General features: G+C 39.1%; 1 protein-coding gene across 1 annotated transcript in view; it reads left to right on the top strand.

The window, feature by feature from the left end:
• The window catches only part of KIF13A (kinesin family member 13A), a 118,447-nt gene that overhangs the window by 79,841 nt on the left and 17,610 nt on the right, over positions 1–20,996 (top strand). The window contains exons 16-29 of the mRNA XM_075728202.1: positions 74–240; positions 1,331–1,453; positions 5,841–6,051; positions 10,826–10,988; positions 11,618–11,758; positions 13,408–13,557; positions 14,084–14,248; positions 14,887–15,060; positions 15,482–15,633; positions 15,753–15,885; positions 16,004–16,150; positions 17,131–17,169; positions 18,485–18,584; positions 18,676–18,802. Of these exons, the coding sequence (XP_075584317.1) occupies positions 74–240; positions 1,331–1,453; positions 5,841–6,051; positions 10,826–10,988; positions 11,618–11,758; positions 13,408–13,557; positions 14,084–14,248; positions 14,887–15,060; positions 15,482–15,633; positions 15,753–15,885; positions 16,004–16,150; positions 17,131–17,169; positions 18,485–18,584; positions 18,676–18,802 (1,992 nt within the window). The remainder of the gene's footprint in view (positions 1–73; positions 241–1,330; positions 1,454–5,840; positions 6,052–10,825; positions 10,989–11,617; positions 11,759–13,407; positions 13,558–14,083; positions 14,249–14,886; positions 15,061–15,481; positions 15,634–15,752; positions 15,886–16,003; positions 16,151–17,130; positions 17,170–18,484; positions 18,585–18,675; positions 18,803–20,996) is intronic.

Here is a 20,996-nt window from a genome sequence, read left to right on the forward strand (position 1 = left end):
ATTCAGCCTATTTTTTTTTCCTTCCACTGTTCTGCATAAAATTTTTAGAAACTGAATTTCAATTTTTACACAGAATCAATTTACCAAAGAGGAAACGACGAGATTGGCTGAAAGACCTTGAGAAAGAAACTTCGTTAGGAGAGCATGATCTGGATGCAGCTAGTGAAGCTTCTTCAGAACCAGACTACAACTATGAGTTTGCACAAATGGAAGTTATTATGAAGACACTGAATAGTAATGGTAAGGCAGCTGGTTCTTTTGGATTGTCTAACAAATTCAGCATGGAACTTAATTTCTAGGTAAAGCAAGTGGTACACTTGTTCCAGGGGCCTTTGGAGCATTTTCAGAAAAAGATATTTTACAGAAACAATGTTAGGCATACGTACACACACACACACATATATATATATATTAAAAAAAAAAAAAAAAATACATGCACCTAGGTATAAATACAGACACGCACACAAATCAGGAGTTGGTTTGTGCCCTGACACACAATTTTATCTGTACATCTGCTGTCCTTTATAGTGCAGCTGAGTTGTAATCATCATGTCAAATCATCATCTAAGTCCTACTAACCTCTTGCTTTTGCAAGTTACTGCAGACAAAAGGGTGCTCCGCATATGGCTCAGTTTCTTCTTTCCTTTTGTATCAAATATTACTGACACCATTTTAACCTTAGTAGAAAAACACTGAAATTATAGCAAACCAATAGCTAAATATCAGCTAGTGTGGTTTTTAACGCTTGATCACTCTTGGTATTTTATTTAATCTTTGTTAAAAACTATTGTGATGCATCTTTTTGGACAGTATAATAAAATGTATATATAAAATAACGGTATGGTATATATAAAACAATATGGTGTTTTCCTGGTACCAGAAGACAAGTCAGTTCATATGATATAATATGGTATGAAGAAATGCTGAAAAACTTGGTAAACTACTGAATGCTTTGTACATGTTTTTTAACACACAAAATTTGAGAGGCGAATACCTTGGTTTTTGGTCACTGACAAAGAAGACACAGTAGATGGTGTTTCACTGCTTTCTGTTCTGCTTTCTCCATATATTCTCATTATTTCCGTTGTTTGCTGAAATGCAGTATTTGCTTTTTTTCTTGGTCTCCTCTTATTCTTGAACTTTCTCTGTTTTGCCGTACAGCATGATGGTTTTGTGTGCTTCATGCTCTAGCAATAGTTTGCAGGTTCTTTTTACAGTTTGATTTTAATGGATTGCTTGTGTGAGTGAGTTACAGGGTCAGGTCATTTAAGTTGATGTGAAATTACTCTTTGATAACAGAAATAATCTCATTATGGTTCACTCATACCAGGAGATGAATTTCAGATGAATCTACCATCGTGGTGGTCTTCAGCGTTGTCATCCCTTGTGAAGATTCTGTTGCCTGTCTTAAGGCCTCAAACCATCCTGTGTCTGTGCCAAAACTGGGACAAAGGTTTTGAACTCAACTGGCTCATGCATGAGGCTGCTGGAGAAATTTGAAAGCGTTAATTGATGCTTGATCTGCTTGTCACTAACCAGGGATTTGACTAAACTGCAGCAGTCTACAATGAGTCAGTGTTCTTTGAATGGAGGGTGACATTTTTTGGTTTTTCTATGTTGTTATCTAGCTGATGGAAATGATTCTTCACAATATTTCAAGTGTCTTTGCATTTTAGTTCAGTAGGCTTTTTTGATTGTGGTCCAGGCCAGTTTTTGTCTTGGTCAATTGTTTTCTGTCAAGAACAGTACAGACCTTGCTGTGTCATTAGAGCTCTTTCCTCCCCAATGCACAGCAAATGCTAGCAGTCACACATTGCACAGTCTCAGATGTGTCATAACCCAATTGTTACGCTTCTTGTCTCTTCTGCTCCCTCCCACATAGGTGTTGCTGAACTAGTAGTAAGTTGGAGTAGTAAGTGATAATAAAACCCTAACAAAACAAGTAATTGTGAGGATCATAGGCTGGTCTTTTGATTCGAAGCCTGGTAGTGCTTCCAGGTTCTGTTTTTCTCAATGGCATAGCTAAAATACATTTTTTCTTTCTGACAGGCTTCCACTTGGTTGGGTAAGAAGTAAAGCAGCTTTGTTGCAATACCATTTATTTATTCTTCCTTAAAATGAAAAATAAATATGGGTAAGGAGGAAGAAATAACTAAATAACTGAAGACAGTTAATTCTATTATCCATATTCTCTGGAGGAGCCCTAGGGGGGGAATAAAGAGGTATCTTAAAAACTTTATTAGATAATTATTTTATAGGCATGTATGGGTTTGGGATTTTTCTTTTGCATCAGTGGTTTGATATAGCCCAAAGCAAGAGGTTTTGGTTTTCCTTTGTTTTGGGTTGTTTCCCACCTTGATCTATTTGAGAACAGTAACCCTCTTTAAATAAATAGCCTAGCTTCTCCAGGGCACAAACACATTTGGTTTTATCACATGTAACCAGTACAACAGAGTCACATACTGCATCCAGCTCCAGAGAAGCTCTGAGGAAAATGTGTGACTTTGAAAACAGCTGTAAAGAAAACATCCAGATTCTCTCCTCCCTTCAGCATGTTCACTTTCTTTGTGGGATTCTGTCAGATCAGCTTTGTACCACTAGCTTGTGATGCTGGTCAAACACAGAATGCAGAAAAGTAGTTTACTTTATTCATGTATATGGTGCAGTGGTTAAGTAAACAATGTGATTAGTTTATGCAGCTTCTAATTTAAGCAAACAAAACTGTTACAGCTTAGGGTGGGGATTTTGATGAAACTTAACAAAGCAGCCTGTGTCATAACATTCTTCTAGCTTGCTTAGAAAAATGCATTTACGTGAAATCTTAAGGAATTTATTCAGCATTTTTGTTACTGGATTAACAGATTCCAGATGTGAATTAAGTGACATTGCCGCAAGGTAATAAATACTGTTCATTCTATGGAGAAAGTACATTCTTCTGGTTCAGTGTTAATATTGTAACATTTTGCACAGGATTAACTGCATATGAATGGTCTTCTCAGGGCCGTTGAACTCTTGTCACATAAATATGTAAAGGATTGGGACTTGGGACTTAAAACACTGTATGGAATTTGCTGTGCGTTTGGCAGGCACTGGGTAGAATCTTCACTAATTTATTTGACTTTGCGTGAGAAATCCAAAATTGTGGAACATGGTGTTCAAATCCAACTTGAACACTATTGTAATTCTTTGAATTGCAAACAACTTGACTGTTTATTTTTTCATCTTCTAACTAGGTGGTTTATAATTCACACCATATTTTGCCTTTTCACTATGAAAGGCTGGGGGTTTTCTGTGTAAACTCTTTCAAAGGTTAAATTGAAGACTTTTCTAAAAGTGTAAATTTACCTTTAGCATTTCAATACAAGCATAACCCACCTTTTTTCCTAAACAGTAGTGGATTTTGTTGAAATTGGGAATATTTAGACTAGGTTCTTGCATCTTGTTCCAAATATTTTCCATGGTATAATTTGATCCTGTGGTGGTTGTGATCCTGCAAATCTAGGTGGCTGAAAAGATCACTTTTATTAAGGAAATCTGCTCCCTGAACTTGGAGCTGGTCTTTGAGCAGTTTAGGAAAGTCTCGTCTTAATGAGTCAGCCTTAGATTCATTTCCTGTGTTTGCAAACACAATAGAGGGCTTTAATTTCTTCCATGCCTCTTATCTATCTCCTGCGTAATACCTGATTTCTCAGCCATTCTTACACATAACTGAAACAATTTTAGGGATTATCCAGTAAAACCTATGCATGTGAAGGTAATTGTGGTATTATATGGAGAAGTTAGGAGGATGATGACGATACAGATCAACATGAATAACTTGGTTTGTAGTCTAGAGTATTAGAACTTGGTTCAGTCACTTGTTTTTGCTGCACTGTCTGTTTAAAAGCTAAAAATAGCTAACCATCTTTCTGAGAATGTCATGTACTAAAAAGTAATATTTCTGGTTATTTTAAGACACTTATATGCATCACTGTTTTGCTATTTGGTTGCTGTTTATACTGACTGATTTTTTTAACTGTGTTTTATAATTACCATTGTGGTGGTATTTTATGATGCCTTTGTGTGAAGCCAGTGATTTCTTCCATGGATAAGGCTAGGGGCACAGTAGTAACTTGCAGTAGTGTCTGTTTTCTGCTAAAAATAAAGATGTGTTCTATATCAATCTTACAGTTTCAAAAAAGGATGCTGAGAGGCAAATACAAACCCGTTGTAACAACAGAACCCTGGAGATCCTGTTGGCTTTTCTTCATTTTATTATAGGAAGGATTTGTTTTATGAAGCGACTTGCCTAAATAGACACGTATGTTAAAATTGCAGACAGTCAGTTAGTTTAGCAAAATTGGTCTCAGTATTTTTAGTACTAAGTTGTTATAGATTACTGAATATAGTAATGCTACATTGGGTTGCGAAGATTCAGGAGATGTGTTTTTTGGGAGAGCGTATGTACATGTTATGGTGACCAACATACACTACTAGTGATGAAAACCCTACAGAACCTTTCGTGCGAATCCTCCATTGCATGCTGTTGTAACCCAAATTTTGTTTGTGTAGCATTGTAGTATCAGGAAAACTTGTACAAAATCTTAGGAGGACTGGGTTTGGTAGTGAAGGCAAGATTGTTCATAACTAAATCACATTGATGCGGTTTTTGTTTTTGTTTGTTTGGAGTTTTTTTGAGAAGCACATCTCTAGTTCCAAAGTGGGAAAGTATAATTAAATGTTGGTTTATTTTTCTCCCTCCTTTGTGGCAGACTGGCATCCTTAAAAGTCACATCAACTCTTTTTTTTATATTTGCAAATGGAAGAGGTATCACAAACAATTATTTCAAAGCTGAAGTTTTTTGCGTTTGAAAATCCCGGCATGTCCTAGAGCTGCAATATTGCTTCCCCTAATAATCCAGCACTCCAACTATGGAACTCCTCTCCCTTCCTCTTCTGGTGTACAGAATCAGCAATCTGTTAGGTGATGTGCTGTCACTCAGATCTAGATGGTCCTCTTGCAAACCACTCTTCTGCTGTATTTAAACTTCCAGGTGTATATACATGAAGCAGATATATACTGGTAGTATGTAGAAGGAGCTTGTTCCATTGAACTCCTCTTTCAGAGGCACAGCCTGGCATTGGACCTAAACCCAGGAATAGACAAAGTAATGTTTCTTTAATTTGAGTGCAATTTAGGTTTAACTGTAGCTGATTAACACAAGCAGTTGTTGTTTCAGGATAAAGTATTCAAATGGATATTTGTTCTGGGTTGATACTGAGATGAAGTGTGGTTTGTAAACCTAAATGCGGAAGTCCCCTCTAGAACGTACTTTGTCTGCTTCAGTGCTGTGGAGCGCATTGCTGCAATGCGATGCGTGACTAGTCAGACAATTTGTCTCAATTTTCATCTGCAGCTCTCCAACATGTTTCATTCTCTGCCAAAGTGGAGAATGCAAATTGCTTTTTACTTCCTTAAGTTGTTTCCTTCTCTGGTTAACATCATCTTCCCTTGTGTTTTGCTTTGTTTTCTTCTTACTAATTTGTTCCCTTTTCCATCTGTTCTTTTTTTCCTACTGGGATTCTGGAACATATTATAACTTCACAGTACTGAAATATGCAGTAGATGAGGGTCTTAACCATTGCTCTAGCCTCTTTGCATGCTGTATTTTTTTTCTTGTTCAGATTTCTTTATTTAATGCAATATTTATTATTTTGGCTTTTGTTTTGGGGGCCAATGGCCATCTTGTGTTTGCAGAGACTCTGGGATTGATTGCTGTTACCAAATAAATAATGAATGTTCTGTAATTCTGAAATAGCATTTTCTTACTTTTCTGGGTTCCCCCCCCACACACACTTAGACCCAGTACAAAATGTGGTCCAGATCTTGGAGAAACAGTACTTGGAAGAGAAGCGGAGTGCTCTGGAGGAGCAGCGGCTGATGTATGAACGTGAGTTAGAGCTGTTGCGGCAGCAGCTCTCTCCAGAAAGGCAGCACCAGCATGGCAGCGACAGACTCTCCTACACTGCTCAGACTGCACAGCAGAAAGTAAATCTCTGGACAGAAGAGAGGTGAGAATACTGGAGTTAAAATAAAAGAATTAATAAGAACTACAAAGGGTGAAAGATGGGGCTTGAACCATCTGTCAGAAACTTGTAATATTATTTGGTAGAGTTGACATGTAGTACAGGATCTGCCTGCACCCAAGTGTTAACATTTCATTTGGGAGTAGGTTCTGATATGTAACGTGTACAGGATCTTCCTGCTTGTTTTAACATACAAATGAGATAAGAATTTAGCTTTTATTGATCAGTGTTATAGCATTTTTTTACTGGTTGTTGTTGTTTTGTTTTTTTTTTTTTTAAACTAGGAAAGTGTTTCTGAAATGTTTGGCTTAGCAATTATTTTTTAAGTTACTTCTGGAAAGGAAAGGATAGTGCAGAAGTAAATTTGTCAACTCAGACTGAGGAGTGCACTAAGGATTATTGTGTGTTGAGGGTATACATTAGAGCATGGTATTTTGCAATCTAAAATCATGAAAAATACAGAAAATGGGAGTCCTTAAATGTTGCGTGTATGTTTTTGTTAAAGTAAGCCCAGCTTTAGAAGAGGATTGCTGTGTGTTTGAGAACTGCGGAATAGTCAAATAGAGTGTGTTTGAGCTGTTTAGGAAGTAAAAGGCTTGCTGAGGTGAAAAGGCCTCTTTACAAAGGAGTGGCATGGCACCTGAATGCAGCCTTGGTGAAAGATTGTCATGAGATTTGCAGAGGGAGTTTAAAAAGTGGACTAGGAAGATGTGAGCAGAGTTTAAGCAGCATGTGTGTGTTTGCATCTTGAAAATAAGAGAAGCTTGCTCTTCGTATCATTGGGGAGAGAAGGATGTCAGCTCCATGGAGAGAAGTTCTAGGGGCAGCAACCAAGATGATTTAAGTTTTCAGCATACAAATGGGTGTTCTGTCATTGGGTTAATTCAACAGGAAGAAGGACTAGATGTACTAAGGTTTCTTGTAAATTTCTTTTAAATCTGTTTTCTTTTAAAACAGAAGCTTTGTTAGTCACTCAGCCTTTTTTCTGTATGTAGTGAGTTTGAGTGCTCTTTCCTCTGTTGATTATTTTTGCTTTATTCTCCACCATTTAAAAAAAAAATCCATGTGCAAGAGGAGTCTAAACAAAGATAGCCAGGATTGTGTTGCAGCTTTCAAATTCAGAGCATTAGAAATAGAACAGAACAGATCTTGGTTTAGTTTTTGTGCAAGGTTTTGTTTTGTACTTTCTGCCCAGTTTGGCCTGGGAAAAAAAAAACAAATAACAAAGTGTTGACCAGCAATGACTAGAATATTTTCCATGGCAAGCATAGGGAGAAGTAGTGCTGTGTTTCAACTTTAATTAAAATAATTGTTTGCCCCTGTAAGAGCTAAAAACAGAATCATTGGGAACTGAATGTAAAGCATTGCAAAGTCATGGTTGGGATTTGCAGGCTCTTTTAGGGCTGCAGAAGGAGTGCAAAAATGAGAAACATGCTAGTTGGAATCATTGCTATTCAGAACCGCTTTGAGCACAGCAAGGCTATCAAGAAATCATTGATAACCCACTTCAGTATCATAGATGAGAACTGGGCTTACTGGCAAGGGAAGCCATACCTGTAAAAAGATGCAACAGAAGGGAAAACAAAGTAGCAAAAAACTTTTTGCCTGTCCTTGAGAGCTGAGGAGAAAAAATTGTAATTGAATCAGCTTAAAATTAACCAACCACCACAACCATGTAATGACATAAAAAATGAGAATCTGGAGTGATATCAGGGCTAAGTGTTCTGCCAGCCTTTTCTTCTCAGTAGTTGTTAGATGTTTCTTAGGAGGGGCTGTGCTTTGCACAAGCATTTTTGCCTCTGAATTTCATGGGTGAATGCTTTTACTCTGTAACTACTTGAAGATTGTACTTTGCTGCATTGTAAAAAAGAGGAGAATGAATGCCCTTTGTAGCAGTCAGTAAGGAGTGTGGTAATGTTTTGCTGCCATTGAATAAGCAGTTTCTGGAAGAACTTAATTTTCAGTTTCCTGTCTTTCAGAAGATCCTCTTTAGGTATACAGCTCTCTTAGGTATACTTTTTATTTATAGTTCTAGAAGAGGTTTGGGCTTCTCAAAAAAAGGGAAGAAAAATTTGAATCTTCTTAAATAAGAAACCAGAAAAAAATCTTTGAGGGATTTCTGCTGTAGAAGCATGGCAACATGGTGCTGAAAAGGTGTTTACCAGCCAACTGGCCAGAGGGCAAGAAATGCAGGAAAAAACGGGAAGACTGGATGTGAAGAATGTGCGAAAGAGCCAAGTGTCTGGTTTGCATGGGATTTGATTAGTGCAGTTTTAGCTGTTGCTCTGTTGTTATTGAAGGTGAGCTCTACTGGATCAGCCAGTAAAATGAATTTGATAGGTATCAGATGTAGGCACGTGGTTGTATCTGTCAGATCAGCTAGAACACATTGACTATGGAAGGACAGATTAATACCTGACCTGGTGTTAAAACCTGTTGGCATAAAGTTAACCCATTGTAGCATGGAAAAAATTTAATTTGTCAGGGCGAGAGGTGGTGGTGTACTGGACCAGAGCTTTAGTTCAGCATCTTCTGTATCTGGCATTAGGAATCCCCAAGACTTGCAATGACACCTTGTGAGTGTCAGATACAAGTTTTCCTTGTTTGGCTTACACAGTTGCTTCAGGATTTCATGTTCAGTGGGTATTTGCTTCGGTTGATATCCTGATGGAGCTTGTCATATGTTTTATGTTGTAAGAATTAAGAAATCCTATCTGATTTTTTTTTTTTTTTCTTTTGACTAAATTTCTGGAAGGGTGCTGGCACAGCTATGTACAGAGAAACACAACTGTAATGAAAACTACCCATAATAATCGGTTGAGTTACTCAGAAGTCCTCCTTAGAGTCTTAAACCATTCCTTTCTCAAGAATCTAGCTAAGACAAGATGGGTGTGGGAGCCTCCCCAAAAAGCTCGCCAGATGCTGGTTTCCCGGACCAGCTGTAGCTGAATCCCATGGCTCTTACAGCACTTACAGATCAAAGCTGCCTTCTGTTTCTCAAGCTAGGCAGCTGTCTCACAGTGGTTGCAGGTGTATGCACTCTCTGTATTAAGTACTATTTAGTGAGTAATTCTTGACTCTACCTTCATTTTCTGGGTGAATCTGAAATTATGTCTGTCTGTAGAATGTGTCACTCCCATAGTCTGGAATTTCTCATTTAATCTTGATGGCCTGAATAACAGAAGCAAGAGGCAGAGGGAAAGGAATTTTCCGTATAATGCCAGGAGCAGATATGGAGGAAGCGGACTAAAAACCCGCTGATAGTAGCAGCTATTTAAGATCCAACAAAACCCACCATTGTTGCGAACTTAGGCCGGATAGGGGAGAGAGACAAAGCTGCATGTTTTAGCATGTTGAAGGCACTAAAATTCAGGGCTGCTCCTAACACTGCTAGTCATTTACCACTTTGGTATGGTATCAGGGAACCAGCAGAGTGCAATTTGAATTACCCAGGCTGTTCTTTGGGATATTTTGAAAAAAGATAGCCGCTCAAGAAGAATTCTGTTGGGGACTGAAAGGTGTATTAACAGTTGTTTGTGGTTTGTACTATAAAGACATACAAAAGATCTAAGCTTATCTGAATAAAGGCAAATAGGCAAACTTTGCCTGTATTCACAGCAAGGCCCATGAGTTTCCTTGTTCCTTCTAAGCTTGTCCGTAATGTAATGTGTTTTGTAGAAATCAGAAGTGTATGTGCACAACGTGTACTCTATTTCAGTAGGACTTTGCGTAGAAAAGCAGATAAAATCATGCAGGGGAGTACATTGAAATATCTGAAGTTTGATCATGAGTTTTATGAAGATGATGAGGTGCAGTAAGTGGTGCTAGGGACTACAAAGAGAGGCAGAAAGGGAGACTTTGCATTTGCTCAGAGGATAATCCTGATACTTTTAAAAGGCAAATTAATGACGAGAATCTCAGGTGAGAGAGTATGTTAGTATTGCAAGTGGAGGTATAGTATGTGTCATAGCAGGTTTGCCAGGTCTTACGTTAGAACAGATTTGCTCAGGCAGGTCTTAGAAACCTTTTTGGAATTTGCCCAGAGACTGTTAACCGTACTGAGCGCACAAGCTTTAACCTGTGCTTGTTTGTCTGTTACTTAAAAGGTACTTTGGGTATATAGGACTTAAGGATTTGGGGGTTTTTTTGTGTGTGTGTGTGGTTTTCTTGTTGGTGGTTTTTTGGTTTTTGTTGGTTTTTTTTTTTTTAATGTGTACACTTGAGATGGCTTAAGTATTTCGAGGGAGGTCTGGAGGTCTCTAGCACTGCAGAGCCCCTAGCTGTGATGTAAAGCTGTGGCCTGCAGTGATTGCAGGTTCCAGCATCATGATCTGAGGAAAAGTGGGTTTTATCTAGATGAAGCCTCACATGTTGGGACTGGTAGTTTCTGTGGAACAGGAATCCAGATTAAAGACAAAGACAGCTGCAATTACTTCATTTCTTGAAAATTAGGAATGTCCCTAGGGCGTTTAACAGGGCTTTTAAATCATCGCTGTAACAGCTCCCATAGTACTGTGCCCTTTGATTTGGGCATTACTGTGCTAGACTTATCTCAACAGTAATATATTTGTTTAATATGTGATCACTGATTTTCCTCAATAAGATTGCCTGACACTGTTACGTGTTTGCTGACATAGTGCTATACAGCATTTCTTCTTCAACTTGTTTCAGAAAAGTCTTTGTTAGCATCTCTATTTGCAGCTTTCCAATAATAGAAATAGGTTTCTGTGTATTTTTCATGTTACCTACTGCACCACAGGGATGAATTGTTTCGACAGAGCCTGGCTAAACTTCGAGAGCAGATAGTAAAGGCAAATACACTGGTGAGAGAAGCAAACTTTTTAGCAGAAGAAATGAGTAAACTCACAGATTATCAAGTAACACTTCAGATCCCTGCTGAAAACCTCAGTGCCAACAAAAAGGTAATGACAGCAGAGAATGTTGGAAAATGTAGTTTTGTGGCTAATCTAAAATATGTAGACATATCTAACATTCACCTAACTTGAGGCCATAAAATAATTACTTTTGTTAGATTATGCATAGGCAAAATATGGTGCTACCTGACTTTAATATATTGAAAGTGAAATGGGAACATAGCATTAAGTATGGCTTTTACTGTTCTTTGAAGTGTATGATCACCATTTGTGAACAGACATTTGTGTTCTGTTTCTGTAAAGCCTGCATTTAGTTATGTTTACAAAAATCACTGGTTTTTGTTACAGATGTGTACAATTTTTTTGTCTTAAGTGTTTTCTAGTTGTAGCGCTGATGTAAATATAATGATAGCAATTAGGATAATATGCTTGTCATAAGTGATTTAATTGAGAGTGTTAATGTTCTTGTGTGAATGGTAGTTGTCCGAGAAGGACAAAAAAGTCTGTATCCTCAGATGTATAGGGTGTGCTGTGTTTAAGGACAGATAGTATGGCTGACATGCAGAGGGAAGCTGTATGTTCTGTATTTTATTCCTTTTTAGGAATGCAATTTGAGTGAAGAGTTAAACTACTTACATGCACCTTTCCTGCAGTGATTATTTTTTCCTCTGATTTAGAGGGGTGCAATAGTAAGTGAGCCTGCTATTCAAGTGAGAAGAAAAGGAAAAGGTACTCAAGTGTGGACTATTGAGAAACTGGAGAACAAATTGATTGACATGAGAGATATCTATCAAGAGTGGAAGGAGAAAATTCCTGAGGTATTGCATATATTTTCTGAAAGGGATCAGAGATTGAGTTTGTTTTCTTTTAACCCCTTTTAATATGTTGTACAGATAAAGTGCAATGACTTTGTATATGAAAGGGTACAGTATTGTGGTTTAAAAACAAACAAAAAACCCACCCCCTCCCAAAAAAACCCCTATGAATAATACTAAATATTCAAAATGCTCATGCAGAATAGAACACAGCTATGTCCTTCCCTCACTTGTATTCTCAGATATAAGTGTGCTGAGGTTAGATGTAATTGTGCTGAGGTAGTGACTTATACCACTAAGAGCGTGTATTTACCTGGCATCAAATAGGTGCCATGCAAATAGGCAGCCAGCTCTGAATGGAAGCTGCAAACTGTGTTAGAAATAAAATTATTAAATTGCGGTCAGTATCAAAGCTGCCAAAGATTCTGCTTAGATATACTCAGTGTGCAGAACACATCAGTGGGGTAGAATTTGACCTTAAAATGCGAAATATTCTGTAACTTCATTTGTGTATCCCCCAGCCTTAAAGCAGTGAAGAAATCAATTGAAGATACTTAGTCTCCACTACTGTCTCCATCAAAACTAAGTGGCATTTCCTGAGAATTTAAGTGGTAGGTTAGCCTTGAGAAATAAGCGTGAGACTTGTCAGAGATAGATGTGAAATTTGGTGTCCCAGAAGACGTCCTCTAAGTATCCAGGTGGAAGTGCATAGGAAGTGTATCTTGCTGTCTTGTGGCTGATAGGGAGCACCTAAATTACTTGTATCAAGAACCATTCTCAGATATGTTTGAACAGCTGTTGTGCCTTTGTTACATGCCTTGGATGGGACAATGGGAATCTCTAAAATCATAACACAGGGGAGGTCAAGCACTTCATCTGTGCCCACTGAAGACAACGATGATTTTGCTGCTGACTTTAGTAAGAACTGCTAGCACATCCTTCTAATATACCATGTCTGCCTGAGCCAGGAATGTCCTTGCCATGACCTATGTCGTCCATAATGCATGTGTTCTACGTGCTACATAGAAACACGTAGGTCAAATGCATGTGTTGAAGACGAAGAGGAGAAGGGAAGGAGCTAACAAGTCCACTGAGGAGCACGCATCGTGCTAGGAATCTGCATGAGTTCTTTGTGGCTGTGTATGGGGGTACTTGCGTAGAAAATGCTGCAGATGTGATCTCAGCCCGATGGGAACCATAGGAGCACTTGCAGGCCTAAGTGGGAGTCATCCTGCACCTCCCCTTTGCCCTTGTAGTGGTACCCAGCAGACAGACCACTATTCAACCTGGGGGTGATTTGTCCTCTAATTTAAAAAGGGTAAACAGAGCAGAAAAAGTAAAGCAAAACTTTTTGGACATCAGTAGCTATTGTGCTTGCTCATGGTAAAATATGGTTTGTCTCAACATCACTAAAAAATGTAGGTCATTATGTTACTTACTTGTAGTAAAGAAAGGACTGTATAAGGTCTCATCTCAAACATTTCATTTCAGATTTGTGATGCGCTCCTAGTCTCTTTCTACTTGCATAACAGGGACAGAAAAGATTGGTAGTGACTTAATTTTTGTGCCGTGATCTTATACTATGTGGTTATTTTGGTTTTGTGTTCCCACGCTTACAGTTTTTGACATAACTTTTATGATCTTTAAAACAGGTAAGGAAGCTGATTGGCAAAAGAGGTGATCCTTTTTACGAGGCGCAAGAGAATCACAACTTAATTGGTGTCGCCAATGTGTTTTTGGAGTGCCTTTTCTATGACGTTAAGCTGCAGTATGCTGTGCCCATCATCAGCCAGCAGGGGGAGGTAAAGGCAAATAGTGCCCCAATGTATAGCAGGCCGGGCATACCTATGCACTCGTACCTGCGGGGGTAGCGTGGCTTTTTGCTGGGAGACTTCATGCACATCCATTTTTTTAACAAGCAAATGATGCTTAGTGTCTTGTTTCCCAGCGAATAAGTGTTTTGCAAATTGCTGTGTATGTATTCTGTTTAATTGTTTACAATTGCCCAACTACTAAAATAGTAGAGTAAAATTCCTAGTGTTGATGTAGGTAATTGAGCAAACCCCAGCATATTAAGGTTCTGATGTACAGTCACGACACTGTATGCCTTTTCTGTTGTGTGTGAATTGAAAAGGTCAGTAGTTCTGCATACAAATAATTTTTTTATTATTATTCCTTTCTCCTCTTTTTTGACATTGTTGCTTTTCATTTGGTGGTTGAGAGATGTTCAGTTCTTTTTCTGCACACCTCCTAGAGTTAGATATTTACCATCTTAATTTTAGTTGAAGTCCTTCATGCACAGGTTCTTAGTATTTGTTTTGCCTTTAGGTTGCAGGACGGTTGCATGTTGAAGTAATGCGAGTCACTGGGTCTGTCCCAGAACGTGTAGTAGAAGGAGATGACTCATCTGAGAACTCCAGCGAGAGTGGGAGTCTGGAAGTCATGGATAACAATGGAGAAGTTATTCACAGAGCAAAAAAGCTTTCCTGCAGGGTAAGTGAGAACACATGATGAAGTTAACGGTTTTGGGCCTTTGTAACTATGTAGTTAGTCTGATATAAAGTACTAAGCTATGTAGGCTATTGCTTGCTTAAAATTCTCTAAAGAGAAAAGAGAGCCTTCTCCTTGTCCAGATCAGTGTAGGTCAGTCTAACTGGCCGTGGTTGCCAGTGGCTGAATTAATTCACATTAGTTTCTAGTATATGCGGGTCCACATCATAAATACTGACTGTCCTTCTTGGCAGACACAGAAGGGGAAACAGTTTTTCTGTGTAACTGTCTCTTGTGGTTTGTTTGATCATCTAATGTAGTATCTATGGATGGTGTCTGGATTTCATTTCTTCTGTGATGAAGTGCTGCTTTCTCCACTTGAGCTTATCAGCTTCCTCAAAGAAAACACTTACATGGGTGGGCTAGTTAGATGCATGTAACTGCTTTCCTTGCACCTGCGTTTCTGTATATGCAAAATATAGATTTTCTAAATAGGGACATCCTTAGAAAGCAATTGGAGGTGTCCTTTAAAAAGTCTTCTTGGCCGTTGGTACTTTTGGATTAAATATTTAGTTTATGAACAATTTACAATTGAAGTAGAAACAATCATACTTACGAGAACATCTGTTTTGTCTCCTCAGGTAAAAATAAAAGAAGCAACTGGCCTGCCACCTAATCTCTCCAACTTTGTCTTTTGTCAATATACATTTTGGGATCAATGTGAGATAACAGTAGTGGCACCAGTGGTAGATCCAGATGTGCCTTCACCTCAGAGCAAGGATGCTCATTTTACAGTGACCTTCTCTCACTGTAAGGTAACTATTTTTATTAAGAAATAGTGTTATCAGAAGGATGGTATGTTTGAGATAAGCTATTTAGAATTTGAGCCTTGTTTCACTGGGGGAAGAAGGAAGGAATCAAGTCATATAACTAATGACTTTTGACTGTACTTTAGAATGCTGTAATATTTCACTTCATCACCTCTTCAAATTGCAGCAAAATGAAAAAAATCTTTTAATTTGTGGTCTTTTAAATTCAGATGTCATCTGTAATGCATGGTGGAAACTACAGTTTATATAATGACATCTTATTATATACTTGTTTGGTAAGCTCAGTAACTGATCCAAACTGTTTTTACCATGCAGGTAGGTAGTTGTTTGGTGTGTCCTTACAAACTAATAGAGGAGATACAATTATTTCGTTTGATTGGATGTGGTTTGTTTTTCTCATTGCCAGGACTATGTGGTGAATGTCACAGAGGAGTTTTTGGAGTTCATTTCAGAAGGAGCTCTTGCTATTGAGGTGTGGGGTCACAGGTGTACTGGCAATGGCAGCTCTGTTTGGGAAGTTGATTCTCTTCATGCTAAAACTAGGACACTGAGAGACAGGTACAAATAAGTTACACATGAATGCTTCCATCAGCTTTCCAAAGGCTTTCTAATACTTGTGGTGCACAAAATACAGTTTGGTGAGGCAACCATTGGTTTTTCTGGGGATGTCTTTTTAGGTGGAATGAAGTAACTCGAAGAATAGAAATGTGGATTTCCATACAAGAATTGAATGAGATGGGAGAATATACTGCAGTTGAGCTCCATCAGGCAAAAGATGTAAACACAGGGGGGATTTTCCAGCTTAGGCAGGTATGTATCTTTTCCCTGTCGTCTTACTTGTGCTTAAATTGATTCTTAGTTTTATTCTTAGTTTCTCTCTGTTTTTTTTTCCTCTATCTTTCTTTCTATCTCTCAATGACCTGTTCAGGGTCATTCTCGCAGAGTTCAGGTGACAGTGAAACCCGTACAACATTCGGGAACGTTGCCTCTCATGGTAGAAGCAATTCTTTCAGTCTCTATAGGTGGGGTGACTGCCAGATCAACCAAACTGCAAAGGGGCTTGGACAGCTACCAGGTAGGACGGTTACTCTTTCATGAGTTAATTTATTTTTGTTTGGTTTTGTTTTACTGTTCTAGAGCCAGTCCAACGTGGTTCCATAAGGGACCTTAGCACACTGATACATGATATGTAATTTTGCAGTTTTACATGTGTTTGAGGCTAGTATGTATCACGTGAGCATATGCTAAATCTGCTTCTTTTTTTGCCTATAACGTGGTGTATAACTGGTAAAGAGCCAAGTATGGTGTTTGAGTATACACAAAACAGCAGCAATATGGAAATTGTTTTACCTTTGTGTGTAGAGCTGCTTAATGGTAGATTCTTAGCTCCATTAGTTTCCCTCCCTTACAAGGGTGGTGAAAGTTGAGGAGGAGAAAACAAACAAACATATAGAGAAAGTGTCCTATAGTGAAGATACTGTTTATCTTTTAAAAAAGGACTGAGCTGTTACTTGATCAGAATCAGAAATAGCCATCACTGAATGTGAAAGGGCTATTTAATTTAGGAGAAAAAGTTCTTCAGAAGTATAAATGGATTCAAACTGATACTGGACAAATTCATATTGGAAATAAAGCACACTTTTAACAGCGATGGCAAAGAACAAGTGAAATGGGCCACCCAGGGAAGCGAGGTGCCTTTTGTCAGAAGAACCATGAGTAATTATAACCTTACGTACAGATGAAACTCTGAAACGTGAAGATTGGTGATATGCTTGCTCATTCCTTTTTCTGGCACTGTATTCTATGATTTTTTTTATAAATATATTCACTAATACTCAAATAATGGATGAGATGCTATAGTCTGTAATGAAAAAGAAAAAATCTGTTTCTACCTGTTAATAAGACTTCGGTTATTTGAATATTGTCATTTTAACATTTTACAAGTTTGTTTGTGGCAGAAATGTTTATATTCATGTTTTGGGGTATTTCTGTGAGTTTCTGTTAAAAGAAATGCATGTTCTTTTGTGTTTTACAAAATTTATTTTCTCCTACCAGAAGGAGGAGGATGATGGTGGTGATATGGATAGTTACCAGGTATTGCTGCTGTTGCTGTCAATCCTGTGGCATGGGGCACAGCTAATGCTAACAGCCAGCAACTTTCAAATGAACAAGCATACTGGAGCAAGCAAAAGCAGCTTTGAAATATATATGTGCTGTGCATTGAAGAGGCTACCTGGGCTATAAAACACTGCTATTTCAGTTTACCTTGTGACTTTATACTCTTGCAGTGTGCTCTCTTCTCTAGTACTCAGCAGTCAGCTCTCCTAACTGGCTACATGAATTGCTATGTGAATAAAAGTCTAGAAACTTTAATTTAGAATGAAAACAGTTTCCAGTGAATATCATAGGGAAAAGAACAACCACCTGCAGTTGCAGGCATCTTTCCCAACCAAATTATACAGCATAGGGTTTTTTGTTTGTTTTCTAAAGAAAATATCGTAATCTTTTAAGTTATGCAGTTTTCTGAAATGCTAGTGGGAGAGAGAGGGGAGGATGTGAGTGTGGGGAATACAGAAGCTTCAGTGAAGCTATTTTTTTACCTACACAAAAACAAACCCTGAGCCTGGCTTTTTTTGTGATAAGTAAATATAGGACAGTCACAGTTTAGAAAGCATAACAGAAGAATCGTTTAAAAGGTGACGAAGGGCAAAAGAGGAAATGGCTAAAAACCACATTACAGATCTCTACATGGAAGTCTTATTTCTAGTAGGCAGCTTTAGAGAAGTAAAACCAGTTAGGTGAGAATGCTGACATCCCTTAGGATAATGGATTAGGTTTTACAGCAATCTCAAAGATACCAGTTAGGTACTAACTTCTTGCGGGCTGTATATGCGCTTCCTGACTTATCACAGAGAAGAACGAACCAGATTTTCTGTGATACCACAAAGCATGATTGCATGACGGGTTTTGTTTGCATGAGAAATCTTTTAATTGCACTGATAGCAGCTGCTAGCAATGGAATTCTGTGCAGGTTTGAGGGCATACTGACCTGTCTAATCTTCAGAAGAACTTATGATCAACTGATGATACCTGTTTTTCCTATACCATATGCTGTACAAAGTTTGATTGCCACTTCTGTGAGTAATTAGCCTATGGTGTATAATTCTGTTCGGCAACTGAGGTAGTCACATTTTCTTTTCCTCCTGTTGGAATTTGAGACTTGAAAACAAATAAGCTTCCATTCATGGGTGATGAGGTATTTAATCAGTGTGCATGTCATTCGGGGGAAAAAAATTTTCTGCATCATGCAAGCTCTTTAATATCAATTCTGATGAAATTATTCCAAAATTCACTGCCCTTTCATCTTAACCACATAGACTAATAACTTTCTTTTCTCTTTCCATGTTAGGAAGAAGATTTAAACTGTGTACGAGAGAGGTGGTCTGATGCATTGATAAAACGCAGGGAATACTTGGATGAGCAGATTCAAAAGATCAGCAATAAAAAAGGTTTGAAGCTTAAAGTCCCTGTCATAAGTACTTTATTCCCTATACCACGAAAGATGTATCTCTCATAGAATACTAATCTCTTTCACTGTAGAAAAATCTGAGGATGATATAGAACGAGAAGCCCGGCTGGTTGAACAGTGGGTAGGGCTGACAGAAGAGAGGAATGCAGTGTTTGTTCCAGCACCAGGCAGTGGAATTCCCGGTGCCCCCGCAAACTGGTATGTTCAGAAAAACCATTGGAGTGGTTAGCTTTTTCTGCGTGAACATTGCACACTACAAGGTAAAAATCTGAGGATGTTTTAGAGCTTTCTACATTTTCCTGTGATGCTACCAGTTACATTCAGCTGGTAGAAGACTAGAAGGTCAGGTGCTGGTTTGAATGTAGGAAAGGTTTGCTTAGTCAATATATTATATAAAGTAGCTTTGAGATAGCTTTCACGGTTTGAAAATCACCTTTGAATTTAACATTAGTATTTTACACTTTTTCAAAATTGAGAGTGTTATCCTGTAGTTTGACTCCTTGCAAAAAAGGAGTGGTTCAAAAATGAATGGTAGAACACGTGACAATTTCATTGATAAGGGGTGGGGAGGGAAGAAATTCTGATTTTAAAGGTTGTGTTCTCTTTTCTCATTTAATTTCATTTAAATTTGTTTTTTAACTAAGATCATTGGAACTGACATGCAAAAATGAGGAATGCAACATAGAATCATAGAATTGTTTAGGTTGGAAAAGACCTTTAAGATCATCCAGTCTAACCATTAACTTAACACTACCAAGTCCACCACTAAACCAATTAAGGGTAGAATAATAATTAATTTCATGTTTCCTGGCTTGGTGGCTGGATTATTTTTTAATGAAAGTAAAACTGGGAATCATTAAGGTTGGAAAGGACCTCTCAGATCATCAGTCCGACTGTCAATCCAACACCACCATGCCTACTAAACCATGTCCCAAAGTGCCACCTCTACCTCTTTTTTGAACACCTCCAGGGATGGTGACTCCATGACCTCTCTGGGCAGCCTGTTCCAATGCTTGACCACTCTTTCAGTAAAGAAATTTCTCCTAATATCCAATCTAAACTTCCCCTGACGCAACTTGAGGCCATTTCCTCTTGTTCTATCGGTAAGCACTTGGGAGAAGAGACCAACACCCAGCTCACTACAACCTCCTTTCAGGTAGTTGTAGAGAGCAATAAGGTCTCCTCTCAGCCTCCTCTTCTCCAGGCTAAACAATCCCAGTTCCCTCAGCCGCTCCTCATAAGACTTGTTCTGCAGACCCTTCACCAGCTTCGTCGTCTTCCTCTGGACATGCTCCAGCAACTCAATGTCCTTCTTGTACAGAGGGGCCCAAAACTGAACACAGTATTTGAGGTGCGGCTTCATCAGTGCCGAGTACAGGGGGACAATCACCTCCCTGCTCCTGCTGGCCACGCTATTCCTGATACAAGCCAGGATACTGTTGGCCTTCTTGGCCACCTGGGCACACTGCTGGCTCATGTTCAGCCAGCTGTCAACCAGCACCCCCAGGTCCTTTTCGGCCAGGCAGCTTTCCAGCCACTCTTCCCCAAGCCTGTAGCATCGCATAGGGTTGTTGTGACCCAGGTGCAGGACCCAGCACTTGGCCTTGTTGAACCTCATACAGTTGACCTTGGCTCATCGGTCCAGCCTGTCCAGGTCCCTCTGCAGGGCCATCCTACCCTCCAGCAGATCAACACTCCCACCCAACTTGGTGTCACCTGCAGACTTACTGAGGGCGCACTCAATCCCCTTATCCAGATCATTGTTAAAGATATTAAACAAGATTGGCCCCCAAACTGAGCCCTGGGGAACGCCGCCTGTGAGTGGTCACCAACTGGATTTAGCTCCATTCACCACAACTCTCTGGGCTCGGCCACCCAACCAGTTTTTACCCAGCAAAGAGTACACCTGCCTAGGCCATGAGCCGCCAGCTTCCTTAGGAGAATGCTGTGGGAAACAGTGTCAAAGGCTTTACTAAAGTCCAGGTAGATGACATCCACATCCTTTCCCTCATCCAGTAGGCGGGTCACCAGATCATAGAAGGAGATCAGGTTGGTGAAGCAGGACCTGCCTTTCATGAACACATGCTGGCTGGGCCTGATCCCCTGGTTGACCTGCACATGCCTGTTAAGTGTATTCAAGATGAACCTCTCCATAATCTTCCCTGGTGCCAAAGTCAGGCTGACAGGTCTGTAGTTCCCTGGATCCTCCTTCCAGCCCTTCTTGTAGATGGGTGTCACCTTGGCAAGCCTCCAGTCATCTGGGAACACGTTAGATTTGGGAAAGTGTGGCCAACAAATATGGCTCTAATCAAGTGTGCACTGATGTCTCTGATAATACCTAATACCTCTTCTTCATTGGGTGAATGATGTAGGGATATTTTTTCCTCACCAT

This window comes from Pelecanus crispus, chromosome 2 (assembly GCF_030463565.1).
Source record: "Pelecanus crispus isolate bPelCri1 chromosome 2, bPelCri1.pri, whole genome shotgun sequence".
Classification (NCBI taxonomy): domain Eukaryota; kingdom Metazoa; phylum Chordata; class Aves; order Pelecaniformes; family Pelecanidae; genus Pelecanus; species Pelecanus crispus.